Source organism: Sphaerodactylus townsendi, linkage group LG12, assembly GCF_021028975.2.
Source record: "Sphaerodactylus townsendi isolate TG3544 linkage group LG12, MPM_Stown_v2.3, whole genome shotgun sequence".
In the NCBI taxonomy this organism is placed as follows: domain Eukaryota; kingdom Metazoa; phylum Chordata; class Lepidosauria; order Squamata; family Sphaerodactylidae; genus Sphaerodactylus; species Sphaerodactylus townsendi.
In genome coordinates, this window is record NC_059436.1 from 42516257 (window position 1) to 42530350 (window position 14094).

General features: G+C 45.9%; 1 protein-coding gene across 1 annotated transcript in view; it reads left to right on the plus strand.

Moving 5' to 3' along the window:
* The window catches only part of PAPPA (pappalysin 1), a 299243-nt gene that overhangs the window by 208767 nt on the left and 76382 nt on the right, over positions 1-14094 (plus strand). Inside the window, exons 15-16 of the mRNA XM_048512627.1 lie at positions 8365-8548; positions 12635-12845. Of these exons, the coding sequence (XP_048368584.1) occupies positions 8365-8548; positions 12635-12845 (395 nt within the window). The remainder of the gene's footprint in view (positions 1-8364; positions 8549-12634; positions 12846-14094) is intronic.

Here is a 14094-nt window from a genome sequence, read left to right on the forward strand (position 1 = left end):
GTGAGGAACTGGAGGAGCTTTATAGTATGTTCTCTGCCACTGAACTGTGAGCACTCTGATGGTTTAATGTGTAAAATGGCCACAGGTTGTTCATCACACACACAACTGTTCAGGTTCCAGGGCAATGACTCTGTCTGTAGAACCCATCCTGAATTCTTCAACCTGCATCATCAGAAACTTTTTCATTGGCTCTGAGAAATCTGTTCACGACTGATTGGCTGGAGCCATTTTTGCAAGCGGACCTGTCACATGGGATGCTGGTGGCTGAACAATTGGCACACCTCAATCAAACTTTGATTTCTGGTTTCTTGATCCTACCTGTGGAGTTGAGTTGTCCTTGCCTTATCCCCACAATCCAGTCAAGATTTGCTGTGCCTGTTTTTCTACTATTGCTCGTCCATCTTCAGAATTTGTGTACAAATTCAGGATGCCCTTGGTGAATGTGATTTCCATTCCTTTGTTTTCCTGAGTTTCATTCACCCTATTGGCCATGCTGGCAGAGGCTGATGGGATTTGTAGTCCATGAACATCTGGAGAGCCGCAGGTTGCAGACCCCTGCCCTAGACTCTCTGTTAACTTGAAGGCTTTTAAAAATTATTTTCAGAACTGGATCATAAGCAATTTGGTGCAACTTTCAAATCTTTCCATTTCTCTGCATTCCCCCTTTCATATTACCAGTGTGAAAGTGTGCAATAATAGCTTTGCAAAAACACCCCCAATCTTAAATCGGAGTGATTTTGCATTTCGCATCCCTATATCCTCAAAATCCCCATTCTGATTTGACTTCTCCCTTGTAGCAATCACATTCTCAGTTCGTTATCTCCCCGCTTCCTATTCCCTCGCAATGGATTTTTCATCCCCTTCGGGGACGGGGCGGTATAGAAGCCTAAAGTATAAATAAATAAATAAATAAATAAATGTAAAATGTGCATATTTTCAGAATTATTTGTCCACCGGTGAATCAGGGTGTCAGAGTAAACAAAGGTGCAAATTAATAGCATGGGTTGTATAGAAAAATACTGAAGAATGGTATATAATGGATTTAATGTTGCAGCTAAAGAAAGTACGGCTCATTCCACATATGCAGAATAATGCACTTTCAAACTGTTTCAGTGCTCTTTGAAGCTGTGCGGAATGGCAAAATCCACTTGCAAACAGTTGTGAAAGGGGTTTGAAAACGCATTATTTTGCGTGTGCAGAAGGGGCCTAAGTGAATGATGGAGCAGGGAGGAATGGGCAGTCTGGATTTCAGGTGTCAGGTGGAAAGTTTGCCAACATTCTGGTAGTGTGGTTTGCCATCAATTCTGTGACTCCCATGGGTCACTCACGAAGTAAAGTCAGACATACATTTTAAGTGTTCTCCAGAAATAGAACGTGCAATCCAATCAGTTTCAACACACCTTATAATATCTTTCTCTTTTCTCTTGAAAGTAGCCAGTGTTTTCACTTTCCGTTTCTTTCAGTCCTCTGCTTTTCACTGTTTCATTTGCACTGGGCGGTGTGTGTGTGTATGTCTGTGTTGTATAGCTTATGTACACAATGTATGCATCATTTGCACGTATAAAGTGCTTCCTTTCTGTTCATAATTCACTGCGCATTCCTTTCTGTCCATAATTTCTGTGCGTAACTTTCTGTGCATAATTCACTGCGATTCGGATTTATCAATCCGGATACAATATTACAAATATATATACACTTTTTTTTGGAGGTGGGGAATGTGGCGCAAGGAAAATGTCTTGAAAATAAAAACCTATTATGGGTTTGATTTTCATAAAACAGAAACTTGGAGCTGGAGGGTGGAAAGCAGAAGGATTAAAACATTTGGCATCGTTGCTGCTTTTCTCCCAGATACAAAACTCACCGTAATGGCTATCGAGTCTTTTAGACTGTTTCCCATGCGCTGCTGAGAGCCTTGCCACTGGCTAATAAATAACACCCCCCACACGCAACCGTAATCTATTGGAACTAATACCTCCTCTGCTTCTTTCTCCCTTTCCCTTTCGTTCATTGACCCCCCCCCCCAACACTCCTTCCTCTGTTCTCCCCCCGCGGGCCTCTCCCCCTCCGTCCCCCCCCCTACTCCTTTACTCAAAAGCTGCCGCTCGGCTGGTGGCTGGGTGTCATCTCTTTCTCTCTTTGCTACTGCCACTGTGGTCGGGAGGTGCTATTTAAAACCTGACAGCTCTTTAATGCTCTGTAAAGGTTTCATCAATCATGCCAGGAAGAGAAAAGGCCTGCCTCATGTGGGTTCAATTAGAGGCACTGCGGTGGGCAGCTCACAGAGGAAGGTGCACTGACTCGAGAACAGGCGGCGGGCCTCTTGAGGAGAGGGAAATTCACGAGCACAAAACTGGGTTTGTGTGCCTTAAGAGCCGGCTAGAAAAGGAGACTTTTCCTGCTTTGGGAATGTTGCGTTGTAACCCCATTATTCAAGGGATCTGGCGGAAGTTCCGCCAACTAGCCCATCGATTTCCGTGGAACTTGATTTTCTCTGCGCTCCTGTAATAACAGGGCTAGAAGAGGTGGCTTAGAATGTGAGCCATGTAAGCAAAAGACCCCAATATCACTCCTAGCCAGGCCTGGCTCAAGGATTTTTGGTGTTTTGGTCATATTATGAGAAGATAAAGAGTCACTGGGAAAGACAATCAGGCTAGGGAAAGTTAAATACAGCAGGAAAAGAGGAAGACCCAAGATGGGAAAGGTTGTCTCAATCAAGGAAGCCCGAGCCCTCCTCTTGCAAAACCTGAGCAAGGCAGTTAATGAATGATAGGACATTTCGGAGGACATTAACAGCCCCATCCAAACTCGAAGGTGGCGGGCTACGAAGCCGATACAGCACCACCCTGCCTCCTTCAAAAAGGCTTTTTGGCAGTGCAGGGAGCAGGGAGCTGCAGTGGCGTAAGAGGTTAAGAGCTCGTGTATCTAATCTGGAGGAACCGGGTTTGATTCCCAGCTCTGCCGCCTGAGCTGTGGAGGCTTATCTGGGGAATTCAGATTAGCCTGTACACTCCCACACAAGCCAGCTGGGTGACCGTGGGCTAGTCACAGCTTTTCGGAGCTCTCTCAGCCTCACCCACCTCACAGGGTGTTTGTTGTGAGAGAGCAAGGGCAAGGAGATTGTAAGCCCCTTTGAGTCTCCTACAGGAGAGAAAGGGGGGATATAAATCCAAACTCCTCCTCCTCCTCCTCCTCCTCCTCCTTCTCCTCCTCCTCCTCCTCCTCCTCCTCCTCCTCCTTCTTCTTCTTCTTCTTCTTCTTCTTCTTCTTCTTCTTCTTCTTCTTCTTCTTCTTCTTCTTCTTCTTCTTCTTCTTCTTCTTCTTTTTCCACCCCTGAGAAGTCCCGTACAGCTGATGGGACATATACTGCCGAAAGGCAGGTGTATGTCTGAGGGTTGATGTGCCTTGCAACTCACCCGAAACCCTGGGAGGGAACTGGGTTGACTCCACCCCCGAGAAAGTTTCGTCCCCCCCTCACTCCATGCTGCCATCCAAGCAGGACGCCAACACAGCTCCACCACAGCCCGAACATCCAGGTTCGGTGGCTGCAGGGCTGTGGGAAGTGTGGCTGCTGGTGCATCTTCCCCCTCCACGGGGGTATGTTCCCTGGGAAGAGCAAACTTGCTGACACAAGCCACACCGCTACTTATGGCTCCTTTCAGCCCCATCCCGTGGATGGGGATGGCCTTCATAGGGTTGAAAGAGACTTGATTGCAATTCACACACGCACACATAAGCAGGGGCAGAGCGAGGGGGAATTGCACCTGGGGCACATGTGCGCCCCACGCTCCTGCCATACCCTCACTTGGCTCCACCTACCCCAGAATGCCCCGGAACGCCTCATTCACGTCCCCACACAGGTGCGCGCCCGGGGCATCATGCCCCCCTGTCCCATTGGTGCTATGCCACTGCACATGACCCATCTCTACCAGCTCTTCCCTGTGCTGCCCACTACCCAGACAGAGGGAAGGAAGGAAGGAGAAGGATAATTGTGGATTGCCCCTTGGGACAGACAAGTGGGGTGATAACAGGACTGAGTTGGGGGGGCCCTCCACTTCTGGCACTCTTTGCAATCTCCTAGATCCACCTAATGAAATGTTAGTCCTTCTTTTAGGTGTTTCCAAGTACAGGTGGAAAAATGTACTGTTGAAAGCTTCAACCAGAATCAACCAGCCGTTGTGGGTTTTCTGGGCTGTGTGGCTGTGTTCTGGTCATTTTAGCTTCTAATGTTGCACCCACATCTATGACTGGTGAAAAAGTTTATCTGCCTGACACTCTGCAAAGTTGCTGCCAGTCAGAGTTGACAGTACTGAGCTAGACGGTCCAACTTGCCCCTGCATTTGTTCCATGTTGCCGGAGAACTTTCTAGGAAAGTTCAGGCACAAAATGAGCACGTTCAGAAGTGAGCAAGGGGGATTTTGCTGATCCCTGGCAGGGCTCACAGGAGAACTCTGCTCAACCAATCGCAGCCCCTGTTACCAATACCATTTGAAACCATTTATGTGCCCAGATATTCCTAGCAAGCTTTTACAAAACCTGTAGGTCTGAGAAGACTGATTCCCAAAATACCCCTTCGAGTTTTAGACTTCTTGTTTAACTAGGACTTTTTCATTCATTCATTCATTCAGAGCCCCTTGGGGATTGGGCGGTCTATAAATTTAAATAAGTAAGTAAGTAAGTAAGTAAGTAAGTAAGTAAGTAAGTAAGTAAGTAAATAAATAAATAAATAAATAAATAAATTTATTCACCCACCCAACCGATTTTTGCTTTCTAAAAATAATAATAATAATTGAGTAAAAGAAGATTGAAACTGTAGGTGTTGTTTAGACAAGTCATTTCCTCTTCTGCCTTATAGGCTGTCTTAGAGGAAGGCTATCATAGGCCCCTTCCGTACCCGCAAAATAATTCATTTTCAAGCCACTTTCACAACTGTTTGCAAGTGGATTTTGCCATTCCGCACAGCTTCAAAGAGCACTGAAAGCAGTTTGGAAGTGCATTATTCTGCATGTGCGAAATGAGCCTTAGAGACGGTATATCCCTACCATTTATAGATTCCAGTGCCGTTGCAGAAGAGGTGTCCCATGCCATAGGCACATAGGGGAATTTTTCTTCTAGAACTGGACAAGACGTCTCTGAATCTCACACATGGATGAAGGTCACTTCCACTGTCTCTTCTCATGGTTCCTGAGTGGACTTCAGTAGCAGATTTCTCAGCATCTATGTTTTGGGGAGGGATGTTATGTGAGAGTTAAAGGCCTAAAACTGTTGCTTCAAACTTGGTCTGAAAACAAAACAAAAACGTTCTTACCTGTAACTTTCTGTCTGCTGCTTGTGCAGTGTAGTGGTGAAGAGCAGTGGACTCTGGAAAACCAGGTTTGATTCCCCAGTCCTCCACATGAGCAGCAAACTCCAGTCTGGAGAACCGGGTTTGTTTCCCCACTCCTACACATGAAGCCTGCTGGGTGACCTTGGGCTGGTCACAGTTCTCTCAAAACTCTCTCAGCTCCATCTACCTTAACAGGTGTCTATTGTGCGTGAATTCCTCACTGGTGATTAATCCTGGGATAGTCACCCGAAATATCCAGGTTCCCTTGAGATCTCCTCACAGCCGAACCACAGAACACAGATCAGTCCTGTTTCTGGTGCTCCTCCCACTCACCCACCCACCTCATGGGATTTTCCTGGACCTGCTTGTATATACACCTTTTTGGAAAACAAACACTCCAATGGGAACTAATAGGAGATGTGGGCTACACATTTGAGGGTCCATAACTTTGGACCCCATGAACCAAACTTCAGCAAACATGGGTAGTATCATTTGGAGGGGCTCCGAAAGATACTCAGAAATTTTGGTGCTGCTAGCTTAACAGTTGCACCCCTGAAAGCAGGCACCCCCAAGGGGCAGGGCTAGAAGTCTTCACTAGAAACATGCTTCAGTGAGGATGTTGGAACCTGGATGAAAAGTTGCCGATTCTTTTCAAACTTGGTTGCATCTAGATTAAATATTTAGTAGGAATTCTGCTGTGGTGAGAGGAAGGGAAAGGGTCTATAAGCTGCTTTAATACCCCTTACAACTGAGAAAAGCAAGATATAAATCCAAGCTCTTCTTCTTCTCCTCCCACCCACCTGTCTTTTAAACTTAATTGTAGCCAGTTTGGCAAAGGGGGAAAAGGAGGCCCGCCTCCCCAGGAACAGAGTAGAATACTCCTGCCCCACTTCAGTTCAGTTGCTTACAGAGAAAATTCCCTGTTCAGGTCGGTGGGCTGGTGTGGCAAAATGTGCGGGAGATGGAGAGAACTGGTGTCCACTTTCCTTCCCTGGGCAGGGGATGCACCAGAGAGCTTCTTTTCCCCATCCAATAGCAGCTATATATCAAAGGCAGACAGATCTGAACCTGCTGAAGCCATTAGAATGTCTTGGCAAACGGGGATTCCAGCTCTCTTTGATGTGTGCTAGAAAAATTTCCCCTGCTTTCATAAGCTCACATCAATGCTTGGCAGAGCAGGGCTCCGCTTCTGCCAGCCCCCCTGAATCAGATATCTCCCAGAGGCACAGTCCGGCAGCCGGTCTATCAGCCTGGTGGTAGGTATGGCCTATGGTGGTAGGGTGTGTGTGTGTGTGTGTGTGTGTGTGTGTGTGAGAGAGAGAGAGAGAGAGAGAGAGAGAGAGAGAGAGAGAGAGAGAGAGAAACTGGCATACAGTGAGTTGCAGCTTGGGATTCTTTCAAATCTCTCATCCCTGCATTTCCAACTGCAGCATCCCTGTTTCGATTCCACTTCTCTGTAAACTCATCGTTCTATTTTTTTGCCCCAATTTTCTGCTTCCTTGCAATGAAGTTTCCCCAGCAAAATCTATACATTTTTCCAGTGTTGTTTGGCATTGTAAACTAAATGCATGTTTTAGAAATTAAGTGCATTATGAATGGATATGACTTCTGTTTAGATGACATATAAAAATTGTGTGCAGTGCAAATGGATTTATAAAAAACAACAAGCAGGGGAAATTTGACAAAATACAAACAAGTGTCGAAAGAAACAAAATAAGGAACCTCCACTTCTCGTGATTTGCCATGACTTGATGTCTCACTGGGCTTTTGACCCTTTTCCCTTCACCTGAGCCCATGGTGTAGAATGGTAAGCGGCAATACTGCAGTTCAAACTCTCAAAGAGTTCTATCCCGGCAGAAGTTAGTTTCAGGTAGCTGGCTCAAGATTAACTCAGCCTTTTATCCTTTCGAGGTTGGCAAAGTGTAAAAATAGTCTACCTGGTAAATATTATGGCATGACATCACCCCATTTGTCAGTAATGATCTGTTGTGTGCACAAGGGACTGACGACCTGTACCGTTTACCATATTTATATTTACTAAAATATAAACCATTTTTGCACAAGTATTTATGTTTTTATCAGTGATTTTTTTGATTCTCTGCTGTTGGCTGTCAGTTTTATAGATTCCTTAGCATTGCTCTCTCTCTCTCTCTCTCTCTCTCTCTCTCTCTCTCACAGAACGGTTTTTACATGCAGCATGTATATATTATGTCTAATGATAATTTATTAATGTGGAAGTAGTGTTGAGAAATGTGTACAGTTTGGCTGGAAGCTTTTGCCACAGGCAATCAGAAAATGGCTTGAATGTGAAAAGTCATATATTTGACCGAGAGCCAGCATGGTGTGGTGGTTAAGAGCAGTGGATTCTAATCTGGAGAACCGGGTTTGATTCCCAACTCCTCCATATGAACGGCGGATTCTTATCTGGTGGACTGGAATCGCTTCTCTGCTCCTACATATAAAGCCTTCTGGGTTACCTTGGGCCAGTCACAGTTCTCTCAGAACTCTCTCAGCCTCCCTCCCCCCCCACCTCACATGGTGCCTGTTCTAGGGAGAGAAAAGGGGTTCTGAGCTGCCTTAAGTCTCTTTACAGGAGAGAAAGGTGGGGTATAAATCCAAGCTCATCTTCTTCTGATTCACCCAAGGGAGATGCAAAATCAAAATATGGACTTGGGGAATGAAAACAACGAGGTTGAAAAAATCTAATTCTAATTCGTAAAGAAATAACGAGAAGAAGGCTGAGGAGATCACCACCGTGGCATTTGTTAAATTGTATGTCCATTAGTCAAGTTACTGGAAAATATCCACTGTGACATCCGTGATCGTCTTCATCCTAAAGGTTGATCGCTCAATGTTTCAAGTGCATATTATGGCTCGTCTTTCCCTGTGTCAATTCCGTTGATGTTTGGCCATGGCTCAGTTTAACACACTGATAAATTAAGATGAGAGCTGCCAGAGGTCCAGAGTTTCAGGCTTGGAGAATTGGATCCACCCCACCGTGTCTGATCTGGCTCTTAATGCATTTGTCTTCCTCCCTTTAGCTGGAGTCCAGCATCACCATGACGTGTGTCGATGGAAAGTGGAACAAGCAGGTTGCCTGTGAGCCCATTGACTGCGGCATCCCTGACCAGTACCATGTCTACCCAGCAGCCTTCAACTGCAGCGAGGGAACCACCTTTGGCAAGCAGTGCTCCTTTACGTGCAAACCTCCAGCTGTGCTGAAAGGTAAAAAGCAAATAGGAAATGGCCAGAGGTGGGATCCAGCAGGTTCTCACAGGTTCCCGAGAGTAGGTTACTAATTATTTGTGTGTGCCGAGAGGGGGTTACTAATTGGTGATTTTGCCACATGATTTTTGCCTTAGTTACGCCCCTCCTCTCAGCAGTAGCACGCAGAACTTGAAGCAGTCTAGCAGGAGGTGCACCGACGTGCATGGTACATTTGTTTCCCACCCAAGGACCGGCACAGCAGCTGCGTCCTTGCCACAGCCCCGCCCAGGAATGCCCCTGGAATGCCCGGCCACGCCCCCGTCATGCCCCGCCCAGCCCCATTGGCGCTACGCCACAGTTTGAATCCCACCACCATGGAAACCTGTTACTAAAATTTGTGGATCCCACCACTGGAAATGGCCGTTCCAAAATGGTTCTGGTGACTGGGAAGTTCTTGAGAATGTGCTTGGAAATCAGAGCCCAGGTAGCTGGTCTGCTACAGCCAGTGGCGTTTGGATGTAGGAAGCCTAGAGTCAAAATCCTGTACTGCTATGAAGCTTTCTGGCTGACTTTGAGGCCATAGCCAGCCTATCTTCCTATGGTGGGGCTGTCATGTTATGAGGGTACACTAAAAGGTCTTGTTGAGCCCAGATCTCAATTAGTGGGATTTTCCCACTGCCTTCTGCTAAGTTAAATTCTACAACTCTGTCCCACTTTCAACTAGCAGAGGAAGCCTTCTCCATCAAAACACAACTTTACAAAAGGAGGGGTTTGAATTTATGCTCCACTTTGTTCAGCTGTAAGGAGTCTCAAAGCAACTTACAAACTTACAAACCTCACAGGCAAACTTACAAACTTACAAACTTACAACTTACAAACTTACAAACTCCTTCCCTTCCTCTCCCCACAACAAGCACCTTGTGAGGTAGGTGAAGCTGAGAGGGTTTTGAGAAAACTGTGACTAGTCCAAGGCCACCCATGGTACATGTGTAAGCCCAAGGCCACCCAAGGTACATGTGTAAGCATGGGGAAAGAAACCCAGTGCAACAGATTAGAGTCAGTTGCTCATGTGGAGGAGTGGGGAATCAAACCCAGTTTTCCAGATTAGAGTCTACTTCTCTTAACCACTACATCATGCTCAGAGGTACAACCATCCAGTCCAATGTCTATTTTAGTCTGAATTTGCAGCCTCAGAACTGTATATGAAGTTGAACAGAGCAGTTGTTTTTCACTCAAGTTGGGAAGCTTTTATGTGCTTATTGTGAACTCCTTTCTAAGGTAACTAATACATTAACCCTTGAATGGCCCCGTACATTTTAATCACCAAGCAGCAGGAGCTAAAGAGGGGTCTTCGGGATCACTAAAGCATGGTAAGGCTTGAGAGTGATGTTGAGATATCTTGAATTTTAACCGAAAGAAGGCAGTATTAGGAGGGTCATGTGGATGCAACTTGGAGCAGAACCATTTTTTCAGGGCAACCGCCACTGGCACAATTCTCTTTTTCTTGTATCAGATTTTGAATATTTTCATGGTAGCTTTCATGTCTCAAATTAATTCATAGGTGGGGCAAAGCCACGTCCCAGGTAGGGTGGTACACCTTCTTGCTCTACCATGCCTATGGCACTGGATGGCACAGAACTAATGGCTCTACTATGACCTAGCCTACCCTTCACAGTTGGTGTGAGCCTGCAATACTACTAAATTACACTTCTTAGTTGAACGACAGGCTACTACAATGTGAAAAATAAAATCAGTACAAATAGATGAACCAACGAATCTCAGAACCGAAAAGGGAAAAACTGAGAATTGACATAATTTCACTAGAGCAGTGTTTTCCAACCTTTACAACGTCATGGTACCCTTGACCTCACTCTTCATATCTCACGGTACCCCTGCCATCCTTCCCCCACCTTCCCCTCCCAGGGTGAAGGGAAGCACAAGGGGTGGGGGTGTGTGGGAAGTGGCTGCTGACCTTGCGGCATTCCCTTCCCCGTGGGCCAGGTCCCTATTCTTACTGGTGCTGCCAGGAGACACCGCAAAAGTGAAGGGGGCCAGTAGCGTTGCTGCAGTACCCCTGGGACATGCTCACAGCACCTCAGGGTATCACAGAACCCTGGTTGAGAATCACTGCACTAGAATATAAACTATACTTTCAGCACAGGGAAAGTTTGCTCCTTCCACCTTCTAAAATAGCTTAAGGCCTATGCTTCTCACAGCTTCGGCACGACTCCAACTCCTGGACAGTAGTTATCAAAGCAAATTGGGTTAAGAGTAGTTCTGGATGCCGAATCATCACCAATGACTAATAAGACTTAGCCAGCGAGCTTCTTGAGATGGGAGACTGGATGACTCAATACTACTTCAATTATTGATGTCATACAGGCCACTGTTTTTTAATGTCACAGTTCATCACCCTGCCATAGCAACTATGAGATCATCGGTGCTGGACCGCAAAGACGCTGTGTGAGTCAGGCAAGAGAAAACAAAGCAGCCGGCCTCAGGAGCGAAGGAGTTTTTTTAACTGCACAAAAATATCTCAACAGCTCACAGTGGTCAGGAAAGATGAAGGGATCAGAAAGGCTTGCTAGAGATCCTTTTTCTTTGGTTTTTTTTTTTAAATCATGGCATGGTTTTTGCATATCACCCATTCCTCCTTTCCTTTCATTCACACTGTTGGTTTCTTATGCTGCACAGTTTCACTTAGGTAAAACACCTAATGAAGAAGGTGATGATGATGCTACAGATGAAGATAGTCTGCTCCCTATGACAGCATCTGTGACAATAACCCTGTTTGGCTCTTCGGGTATCATGGCTCTTCATAGAATCTTTCCCAGTGCAGATAATTACAAAATTCTCCCCAGACTTTGAAGAAAATGACTTTGGATTTATACCCTGCTTTTCTCAACAGTAAGGAGTCTCACAACAGCTTGCAAATTCCTGTCTTTCCCCTCCCCACAACAAATACCTTGTGAGGTAGGTGGGGCTGAGAGAGTTCTGAGAGAACCGTGACTAGCCCCAGGTCCCCCAGCAGGAATGTAGCAGTGCGGAAACAAACCTGGATCCCAGATTAAGTCTGTCGTCCATGTGGAAGAGTGGGGAATCAAAACCCTGTTCTCCAGATAGAGTCCACTGCTCTTAACCACTGCACCAGGGGTCTGCAACCTGCAGCTCTCCAGATGTTCATGGACTACGAATCCCAATTGGCCATGCTGGCAGGGGCTGGTGGGATTTGTAGTCCATGAACATATGGAGAGCTGCAGGTTGCAGACCCCTGCACTACACCATGCTGGGGTTCTAAATTAGTTGATCTTGTTTGTTGAACCACACCATCAAATTTGGTAGTCTGAAGAAGATGCAGTATAAATAGCAGTTGAATAATAATACTTGAAATATCCCTTCATGAATTGTAAGTTCTGCATTCGTTGTGCAGACAAAACTCAAGTGGAAGTGACATATCATTGGTAAGTAAACACAACAGAGCGTATTAATTAAGAGGCTTGCAGTATTTCTGATTCAGAACACACTGAGTATGACCCAGCGATCAAGTTCTGTCTGAATTGTGCCTTCTCAGACTACAGGAGACAGCTGTACTCCATGTCTGAACACTTCTCCAGCCAATGAAAAAAGAGAATCCCAGGTGATCTTTTGTATGGAGGAGCTTTCCAACTTGTGGCATAACTCAGACATTGATTGACCATGTAGATGACAACTTGACCTCATCTTTCAGTGAGGGCAAACAGTTCAAGTCTTGATTGCCTGACTTGCAGCCAATGCTGCACAGTGCTCCGAGTGACAAACAAAGATTGGGGATAACTTTCCAGATCCCCCTTCTTTCCATGGAAGCTTGCTGGGTGTCCTTGGGCCTGTCACATGTTTTCAACCCAACCTACTTCACAGGGCTGTTGTGAGAGAAGAATGGAGGAAGGGGAAACAGTGTGGTAATCTGCTTTGGGTCCCCACTAGGAAGGAAAGCAGGATATAAATTTAAAAAGATACAAAATGAAACTAGTGCCTAGTTTGGTGATATAAAGTGACATGGCCTCCAGTGCATCAAATTTCTCATAACCATCTGCCATAATTAATAACACTATCTGTCCTTCACAGGAAGCAACAACAACTTGACATGCATAGAGGATGGGCTGTGGTCCTTCCCAGAGGCCCTTTGTGAACTGATGTGCCGAGCTCCTCCGCTGGTTCCCAATGCAGATCTCCAGACCACTCGTTGCCATGAAGGGAAGCACAAAGTGGGGTCCTTTTGCAAGTATAAATGCAAGCCAGGTTATCATGTTCCCGGCTCTTCTAGGAAGCCAAGGAAGTAAGTGGAGTTGCAACTAGGGATACCGTTCCCCCACCCCCACTCCACTGTGAAAAGACAGAGGGATTGAACAAAGGCCTCAGAGCAGGGGCAGAGTGAGGGGAACTGTGCCTTGGGCACGCGTGTGCCCTGTGTCCCTGCCGCAGCGCCGCCCACTCCCGCCATGCCCCGGAATGCCCCTGCACACCCCTGCACTGGTGTGCACCTGGGGTGTCACCCCCCCTTTCCTGTTGGTGTTACACCACTGCCTTAGAGAGTGGTGGGAATAATAAGCGAGGAGATCAAGCTGAATTTCTACTGACACCAAAGAGTGATGAACGATTCCCAACCTGAGCACCTTCCTTGCAGTCAGTTGTGTTCGGGAAAGGCTGTAAGCATGCAATTCCCATCTTTTCCGTGCCTTGCAAAATTGTTTCTGAATGATCCCAATGCCGGGGCAGGTTTGGGCCAAGGTCTCATTTGTAAAGTGGAAAGGTGATGACTGAGTGCTGAGTCAGTGTTTACGACTGCTGTGGAAATTGTTACTCACTTGCTGCCTGGTGGCTGGCTTGACTCAGACCTGCATACTCTGTACCCATCCGAAACATCAACAGCCTTTGGGATGAGATAACCTGCAAGGAATGATGTATGTTTGCGTCTCCAAAAGTCGAAGTTTGAAACAGTGATTGCTTGGGGGGAGAGGGGATCACACCTTCCCTGCAGCTGACTTGCATGAAAAATTAAATCAGTACCAATTCCTAGGGTTTTGCAAATGGATTGATTTATAGTTAGAATATCTCTGAAAAGACCCTCCAGAGCTAAGGTTGGGGTCCTACAAAGTCATAGACTGGCTTTGCAGATTTTAATGATAAGGCAAATTCAGCAGTGCATATATGTGGGGCAACTGGCAAGCCAACCCTAGAACCTTTTTAAAAAGGAAATTAAAAGTTGTGTGCCTTACCTTATTAAAAACACCAAAATGGAATTTGAGAATATGTTCCATTCCAGTACCACGCCACCATCTCCCATGGTTGAGAAACTGGAACGTTTTGTTTGATACCAGCCGTGATGTAAATGATGCAGTTGCCAAATCTCGTGACTTGTACATAAGCCAGAGCTGCAGGAACAAAATTGGAAGGATACCTTCCTTCCCCTTTTTTCTCCTCTTTTTAATGTTTTAAAATTCATTTATTCATATATTCTTTCCTTATTCAGTTGAATTAACCCTATGTACACAACATTGTATTATCACTACGCAGGGACGTTGGTA